Source organism: Setaria viridis, chromosome 6, assembly GCF_005286985.2.
Source record: "Setaria viridis chromosome 6, Setaria_viridis_v4.0, whole genome shotgun sequence".
In the NCBI taxonomy this organism is placed as follows: domain Eukaryota; kingdom Viridiplantae; phylum Streptophyta; class Magnoliopsida; order Poales; family Poaceae; genus Setaria; species Setaria viridis.
Window position 1 is genome coordinate 5,464,127 of NC_048268.2, and position 9,071 is coordinate 5,473,197.

The 9,071-nt window shown below is 44.3% G+C and overlaps 2 protein-coding genes across 2 annotated transcripts; both read right to left on the reverse strand.

Moving 5' to 3' along the window:
- Positions 1-434: 434 nt before the first annotated feature.
- On the reverse strand, positions 435-2,956 carry LOC117862001 (uncharacterized). Its single transcript, XM_034745510.2, has 2 exons — positions 2,690-2,956; positions 435-2,608 (listed from the first exon to the last, which is right to left on the reverse strand). Exons 1-2 carry the CDS (start codon positions 2,835-2,837, stop codon positions 2,328-2,330), a joined length of 429 nt encoding a protein of 142 aa, XP_034601401.1. The 5' UTR covers positions 2,838-2,956; the 3' UTR covers positions 435-2,327.
- Positions 2,957-3,455: 499 nt separating this feature from the next.
- On the reverse strand, positions 3,456-8,838 carry LOC117859975 (uncharacterized). Its single transcript, XM_034743178.2, has 2 exons — positions 8,313-8,838; positions 3,456-5,347 (listed from the first exon to the last, which is right to left on the reverse strand). Exons 1-2 carry the CDS (start codon positions 8,691-8,693, stop codon positions 3,635-3,637), a joined length of 2,094 nt encoding a protein of 697 aa, XP_034599069.1. The 5' UTR covers positions 8,694-8,838; the 3' UTR covers positions 3,456-3,634.
- Between the last annotated feature and the right edge of the window lie 233 nt (positions 8,839-9,071).

Below are 9,071 nucleotides of genomic sequence, written 5' to 3' on the forward strand. Positions count from 1 at the left end.
GGCCCCAACCTTGTGCCGTGCCTCTAATACGTACACTTACCCCCTTCATTTAAATGAAATCCGTTAAGTTTTTGTCTAATAAGTTTATAGAAAAAATACACCAATATAAAATTAGTTTCATTACACCATGTCAGAAATGATTTGCACTGGCACAAGAAAATTAGCATGCTGCCAGCACAAATGTGATCTAAGCGCCTGCCAGCACCGATGGAGTGCATCTATACTGGCAGGTGCCCGCCAGCACAGATGCCACCTAGATAAGGCTGCGGACAGCTTCTCTCTCGGTGTGTGTGGCGCCGATGGGGTGGTGGTGGCGCATCGGGGCTTCGGCTGCTCTGGAAGGGCAGGGCCGGCAGGATGCGGAGCCGGCGTGGATTTTTTATTGAATGGGTATCACCGCCAGTTTCAGAATCGGCGGTGATGGGTGCTCCATCACCACCGAATTGGATATGACGGGTCCCAAACCGGCGGTGAAGGAGGTTTTGAAGCTGGTGGTGATGTTGTTTTCTGTAGTAGTGAATGAAGTATATACAATGTTAAGTTCATCTCTAATTTATTCAAATGACACTTAGATCATCCATGTCTCTTGGGATAAAAGGGCAGTGATAAAAGATCATCCGTCAATCCGGCGCAGGCGGTAGAGGCCCAGCCAGTAGTCCAGCAGTTGAAGACCTTCTTGGCGTCGTACTCGTCCATGGCCCAGCGCGTCTTCGGGAGCCACCGCCCTTCGTGGAATACCAGCGTGTCCTTCGAGCTGACGTCGTCGCCGCCGCCTTAAAAGACCGGCTGAGTCCCGGCGGCCACCTTCCAGCCGTCCTGGTACGTGAACTGGTTGCTGAAGAAGTAGACGCAGCCGGACGCGTCCGCGCCGTCCCCCGTACTTGTCTGGCAACGAAGAATTGATCATCTAGCAGAGTTGATCAACTTGCAGGGATGATATTTGTTTCATGCAAGTGGAAGTGGAAGATGCGGACGTCGTCGTGGACGGTGAAGGACTGCGACGGCGGTGGGGGTAGGCCCTGGCACCTCCGGGCGAGGGCCTTCACGAGCTCCGCGTCCGTCACCGGATGCTGCTAGCCGCCGGCGATCGACAAGATCGGCCGGCCGTGAGGCAGACGATCCTAGTTAGCCGCCGCCGGCGACGATGATGATTTGGTGAAGAAACACCGTACGTGGCTTCTTACTTGGGATCGATCTCCTGTTCGATGGAGCAGCTAATCAAGTTTTGGACCGACTTTGTTTTCTGCACGAGTTGCATGGGGATCGGGCTCTATACCGACTCTCGTACGAAATCGAGAAGAATTTGCCTTGCACATTTTTTAATTATAAACTGAATTTGGCAATGAAAATTCGTTAGGGATATACCATGTACATCCCCATCCCTAGCAGCTGTGGGTCACCCATAGGCTGAAGCTGATCTGTACGTCCAAGTGGACTTCCCACCACCATCGCCCACATGAAGGGGTGATTGTTATTTGTAAATCGTGATCTTCACGTATTCTTTTAATCTAGAGATCATCCTTGGTACTAATAATGCAACTTGGCATTAGAATAGCACTTCTGGTGTTCTTAATGCTTATTCGCAATGAGAAAAGGAAGATGTCAGAATTTTTCAGAAAAAAATGGAGGCCCTACACTAGAAAGGGCAAAAAATATAAAGATTTACAAAAAGGAGGAGCTTAACCCAATCTTGAAACGAAGTAATTTCATTGGACGTGATGCCTTTGCTGAAGTTTACAAGGGCTTTCTTGACAATCAGTTAGTTGCAGTAAAGAGGCCGATTGATGGAAATGTGGCACAAAATGATCAGTTTGCCAATGAAGCCATTATCCAATCACAAGTGATCCACAAAAACATTGTTAAGCTAACAGGATGTTGCCTAGCTAGAAGTTGACAAGCCAATGCTTGTGTATGAGTTTCTTTCTAAAGGCAGCCTAGACGATATTCTTCATGGAAGCAGCGGTGTTCCAGTAACTGCCCGTGGAATAAGGTCGGGTGATCTGCCCGTGGATTGATATATGTCATAGTGCCCGGGTTGTGTTTGTGGAATAAGGAAGTAAGTAACTATATTAGTGTGATTTTGGCTGGAATAAGGTAGTAAGTAGCTATTGTATGTTCAAGTGTTCTAAGTGATATAACTCATTCAGTGCACTTGTGAAATTAGTGTGCAATGGTATCCATCATCATCCATTATTCATCCTCCACTGTTCATCGCTTTAGAATCAATTTATTTGAAAAGCAAACACTTTTGTTGGTGCTGACAATCTTAGATTCATCATAAACTACAATTGCTGGATAAATTACCGAGCGACCGCAGCGCTTCCGTGTCATCCCTCAAGCCGGCGGAGGCGGTACAGGCGCAGCCAGTAGTCCGAGTAGTCGAAACCCATCTGGTACTCGGCTTTGAACTCGTCCATGGCCCAGCGCGTCCTCGGGAGCCACCGCCCCTCGTGGAACACCAGCGTGTCCTTCGTCCCGACGATGGCGCCGACGCCGTCCAAGACCGGCTGAGTCCCGGCGGCCACCTTCCAGCCGTCGTCGCAGGTGAATTGGTTTCTGAAGAAGTAGACGCCGCCCGACGAGGTCGCCCCGCCGCCACCGTACTTGTCTGTGCGCGGCGGCAGACATGATGCAAATACAGCAATCATTTGATGCAAGTTTAGAGAGAGAGAGGTTTCGGTCGTACTACCGTAGAGGTCGGAGGGATCGGAGTTGAAGATGACGACGACGTCGTGGACGGTGAAGGGCTGCGACGGCTGCGGCGGTAGGCCGAGGCGCCTCCGGGCGAGGGCGTCCACGAGCTCCGCGTCCGTCGCCGGCTGCTGCATGGCGCACATCCAATCACTAGACCGGCCGGCCGTGAAGGAGACGATCCTATAGCCGCCGCCAGCGGTGATGATTTAGATGAAGAAACCCCGTGCCTTCTGACTTGATAGGCTTTTTGGTGTTGAGATCGACCCACCAAAGAGGTTGGGAGATCGAGCCTGTTTCTGCATGAGTTCGATCAGATCGAGCATGCCGGGTGCCGGCCAACCGGGCCGGAGAGCTCGCGTGCTGACGGACTGAATCATAAAGAACAGAAGATTTGTCAGCCCAGCCAGCCCACTTAGACGGTTGAACTACTTGGTGTATCATCATTTTAGTTCCTAGTATTAGAGACTTAGAGTCAGACCGTACTTAACTACTTCATACTATATCATAATTTTGTTACATGGTTCTTAATTGGAACCATATAAGAGATACTAGTATCTCTTACTCATCTTAATTGGAACCACGGGATCAGAGCTATCTCCCATGATTCTAACCTTCTAAGTTGTCTTATGAGTTTCTTAATTTGAACCATGAGACATGAGATTGCCAGACGAATTAGTGAGACATGAGATTTCTAATATGAGTGTTTCTTATACTAGTAGTGAATTATTGAAATTTGAAACAAGATTACAAGACATGTTACATGCATGTATGCCAAGGTCAGCCGGCATAGACATTACATAAACTTTTATTGGATATTACAACAAGACGAAAGAAAGCAACAATGTTCCATAGAAAGTGAGCAGGGTGGAGCTGTTCAAAGGCATCGACAATTGTAACTCGAGACCTCGATACTAGTTGATGAGAAAAACGGATAATTCCCTTATACTTCAGCGACAACAACATCTTGGGAAGCCGATGGCTGAGTGGCAGCGTTTTCTTCTCCAAACACAAGAACCATGGCAGCAGGTTGGTTAGCTTCTTCTATCATTAGCTTTGCGATGGACACCCTCTGCTCTTTGGGAAGGCGAAGCTTCACCCTCTGCTGCTTGTCTGGAAAAATCTCCAGTCCCGCCTGTGACATCAGGAGCGACACAAAGGTGAGGTACTCGCCCCCGATACAAAGACTCTTGGCGTGCAGGTAACCCCTGCATCTACCAGCAGAAAAGCAGAGCATCTCGACCCATACACCTCTGATTACTTCCCACATCTTGGCATCATCACCTAATTGCATCAGAGCTTCAGCAAGCAGCCAAGCTTCGTGAAGAAAACCCGCTTCAGCTTTCTCTGCCTTATTTATTATCTTTTCCATAAGTTGTTCCTTGTCTAAGGGTGATACACCATCGTCACCTTGGAGGATATCGCTGATTTCCTTGCTGGCGGTATTGAACAGAGTGATTCTACTTCCAGGCAACAACATCTCAGGTTTAGCAGACAACAGATACATCATGTAATTGGAAATAATTCTAGCAAATTTAGAATCAACAGATGGGCCATTGGGCTTACGATGGATGCAAAAATCTGTGGCCACATGCCAGATAATGATGCTCTCATCAAATGGCTTCTCTATACTCCATCCAAGGTTCTCTTCACATCCATTGTGCTGAAGAGACAAGTGGCCCCTGAAATCATTGAACTCCCAATAACTCTCAACATCTCTTATATAAAATATCCATCCATCTTTAACATGATCACGAACCATGCTTGTAATGCCCTCTCCCTCGGGTGAGTAACACCGGCCAATAAGCTGGCGAAGAAAATCTTGGCCTTTGAAACATTTTCCAATGCTCAATAAAATTGAGTACTTATTGTCACGAGCCAACAATCCTCCTCCTATAAGGCTATGTTGGGCAACCATGACTGGCGGGCGGGGACAAAGAAATCTTGCAAACCATTTAAAAAGACGGCTTCTCCACTTAATAGAAAATAATCTTTCAGGTGCTGAGAGAATCTCCGAAAAATATGTGATGTACAATAACAAACATGTAACCTTGATATCGCTTCCCCTGTAACCTTCTTTTTTGCTGACGTGGAAGAGGATTATGGAAGCGATTGGAAATGTCGTTGTAATATTCCACAAAAGGATCGAAAACATGCCACCCAAATAATCTACATCTCTGTTTTCATCACGGACTTGCCAGAGCTTTGTGTAAATAATATTGAATGTGTTGGAGAGCCCTCGACGTAGCGCTTCAAACCCTGTTTCGGCATCCAGGAACCACAAGGATTTCAGCTTCTCAAAACGGTCATCATAGGCATATGCAAAGTCCACAAATAGCATGTCATGGTTAGAGAGCCGCTCCAAGTGATGCTGCTTTTCAGCCATGTCCAATGTTGGAGGATCTTGGTTGCGTTGGACAAAGTCCGCTGCTTCTTGTATATACTTTTCAAGCACTACTTCTCTGTTGGTAGTCTCAGTCCACGGGGCCGGATGGAAAGAGGTGACTAAGTTACTAAAGCTAGCCCTCCTGAGAGCAAAGGGCTTCTCAAAGCATCTGAAAACCCCAAGGACAAACAGCAGAATGGCTGCAGCTAATAACCTCTTGTCAGCTGAGGGCGACCACGACGTGGTAAACACATAGACAGTTACCGAGACCTGAGAAATAAAGTGGCCAAAAATATTAGCATCGGTGCCTAATGTAATGCCAAATATGCAAAGTTTGGGGCTACAATGGTAACCTATCATAATACATAATACCAGTCAATGTCTATGTCTACATGCATATATATTTCAGGAACACAAAAAAGTTTTTATATTCATCCTACTACTACAATATATAAATTTTGTGTTCTGAGATAATTTTCATTCATCTAACTTACGATGTTATTTGTCATTGAGGTGGTGCATGTATCGGTCTGGAGATAACCAGAATCAAAGCTAAAATTAATCTTTATATTAGTAACTAGATTTTGATGCTCGATCATGGTGCATCGCACAGATATAGTTACTAACATCTATACATCTAATATTAGAACTCTGAGGAAAAGAAAACTCGAATCACCGGAAGAATTAAACTTTCCTAGTAAATTGATTTTCCTTAATTAAAAGTAAATTTAATGTAAAACAAGTTACATTTGGTAGCACAGAGTTTGGGTTTTCTTATACATAAGAAAAAAATATCAAACAGTAATAGGCGAAGACAACCTTAGCTTTGCCCTATTTTTGAAATCGTCCCACAAAGCCAACACATGTTGTTTCAATAAAAGAAACATCAAACGTACGAGCTCTTTTACAGTGCATAATACTACTAGATGGTAGTATAGAGTATAGGCTATTTTTTGGTATGGGTAAAATTGTAATTAGCATAACATATATTATTTGGGATTTTTTTTCCGCACAACATTTTCCTGCTCGGCCACCGCCACCGCCCGCACGCCGCGGCGCCCGTCTATCTCCCAACAATGCCATTTTACATATTTCCAATCATACCCCTATACTACCCATACTACTCATGCATATTACATATACTATAGTTTAAGATTTTAGTAGTATACAATTAATCTCAACTATTGGATCCTTATATACGAGTCATTTTCGAACAATGTAGTGGCCTCTCAGCTTAGCCCTCGTGAAATCAACCCACAGAGGGGCTGCTTGCAGGCAGAACTACCTAAATCCTTAAACGTGAGGCTGCGCATGCTGACATGCTTGGTAGGATTGGATAGCATGGATCACGGTCAACTTTCTTCTCTTGCTGCCCCCAGTATGTCCCCTCTCGCCTGCTGCTAACAATTGCCAACCACACCTCCTCTCCCACTAACTCCGCATGGACTCCGCCTCGCTGTGTGCTGCTTATTTCCCACCCATCACTGCCACATCCCCGCCCTCCACATATAAACTTTACTACCGTGATGCCACCATCGATGGCATCCGGTGTTCGCCCGCCTCACCACCTGCCCACTAATCATCGGCTTGTGCAAGCTTCCCTTCCATTGGGGATTTTAGGTTTGGGGGAAGCAACAACCATTGAAAACCCAAATCCCCGAACCCCTAACTCGCTCGGCATTCTTATCATCACACACCGGGGGCACCGGCCAAGGGTAATATTCTTCCCTTTTTCTCTTTTTTTTTCTTTTTAGGCAAAATTTGCAAATGCAAGTGGATTGGCCTCTAGATATTAATAACAATTCGGTCATGGAGTCGAGCCTAGCCCATGGTGCGTGGCCTAAGGAGAGACGGACAACATAAACGCAACTTTGTTATTAGTATTACGAAAAAGAAATAGATTTAAACTAGCAAATATTCCTAGGTATTAAAGGGTATAAAATGAGCTGGTATTAAAATTTAGAGAGAATTGTATGTGCGGCGCTATGGAAAGTTTGTCTGTACCAACAACAATATGTGGAAACATGAGTGAAATTCTTTTGGCAGTCTTATTATCATTTGATTTTGGGCAGTGGAGCTACATTTTGAATGAGTACCCAAAAATTGGTTGAAAAATCTAGACATACAATAATATTAGAACTCTAAGGAAAAGTAACTTGAATTCAGCAGTGAAGCAAACTTTGCAATAACTTAACCGTTTTTCCTAACAAACTATAAGTAAACGCATAACAAGTAGAGTAAGTTTACATTTTTCTAGCATAAAGTTTGGGGTTTTTTAAAATAAATTAAAATATTGAATAGTAATGGGCCGAGACAACATCAGTTTAGCATGATTCTGGAAATATACCCACAAAGCTCCGCATGCCAATTTCAATAAAAGACAAACATAAAATAGTAACTGGCTAAGACAATTTCTTTATTATTAGTAATAAATATGCGTGTGCGCTACAACAAAGATAAAAAGACTAGTATCAAAATTTAAACAATTGCATGTGCAACAAAATCTTATCAATGATCTGTTGGATCGGAACATGAGTAAAATGTTTTCAGCAGACTTACTATAATTTGATTTTCAGATTTGGAACTATACTTTGACCCAGTACCCAAAAATGGGTTCAAAATCTATACATACAATATTAAAATTCCAAGGAAAAAAGCATCTCGAATCAGTAGCAGAGAAACAATCGCAAGTAACTTTACTCTTCCCCAACAACAAACTATATGTAAACGTAGAACAAATTATAATGTGCTAGCTCAAAGCTTGTGTTTTTTCTTAAATAAAAGTAGAAATAAATAGTAATGGGTAGAGACAACTTCAGCTCAACCCGATTCGCAAAATCAGCCCACAATCCCCGGCACTGGCCCACTTCCAATAAATGAAATGAAAAATAGCTTCAAACAGTAATGGTCTCGGACAACCTCAGCTCAACCCGATCCACGTTATCAGCTCACAAAGCCTAGCAGGTCCACGAAGAGCGAGGGACAGAAGAAATGCTACCTTCAATATGTACGTGGGTGTGGGTGGGTAGATCAGTACTTCCGCGGTTCCAAATTGTAGGTTGTTCTATTTTTCTAGATACATTATTTTTACTATGAATCTAGATATATAGTCTAGATGCATCCCAAAAGTTATATATAAAGTCTAAATGAATTACAATTTGGAACAGAGTGAGTAGATCTGGTAGATAGCAGATGAGAGAAAAACAGAGGTACAGTAGTAAACAGAGGTACATACCTGAGAGACTGCGACGCCAATGTGTCGTAGCCAGAGCTCATTGTCTTCGATGTTGTAGGCTGATATGGTCATCCGTCCACCCAAATGTATCAGTAAGATAGGGGCCCATAGCACCTCTAGATCGTGACTACCAGCGTCCACATAAGAGGGATGACACTGTAGCTTTTTCTGGCGGTTGAAGAGTGTGGCTAGGGCGTATATTGCAAGAGCATCGCCACCGAGATACGACAGCCAGATAAGAAATCTATAGAAGGGAAGGAGGCTGGGGCTCTTACGAATCGGGGCAAATATTGCGAGGTACAACTGAATGACGAGGCTGCCTAACACAAGGATGCGCAGCTGCCACTCTTCCCACCAGTTCACCGCACTTGAAAGGCTCATTTTATGAACTATTTAGTGGATTGTGCACAGTTCTGATGTTTGGCCAATATGTCGCTAACAACAGCTGCATGCATATACGTATATATATAGCTCTGCCTTCGTATTGGACACGAGCAAGTATCAAATCCAAAGCTAATTACAGTTGGCTGTGGGGCATATGCATGCTCCCCCTCTTGTGTACAAAGAACCAAAGCAAGGAACTAATATTGGGACCAAGAATACTATCGCCATCACGCAAAGAGCATGGGTGATAAAGCTGTGCATACCCAAGCCTCTCTCTAATACAGATCTCGTCTTGATATTGCCTGCATCACTGCCAATGTAAGACAGGCAGATTGTACTCTTATCTGCAGGTTATCTTAAGAGTGACTCATTGGG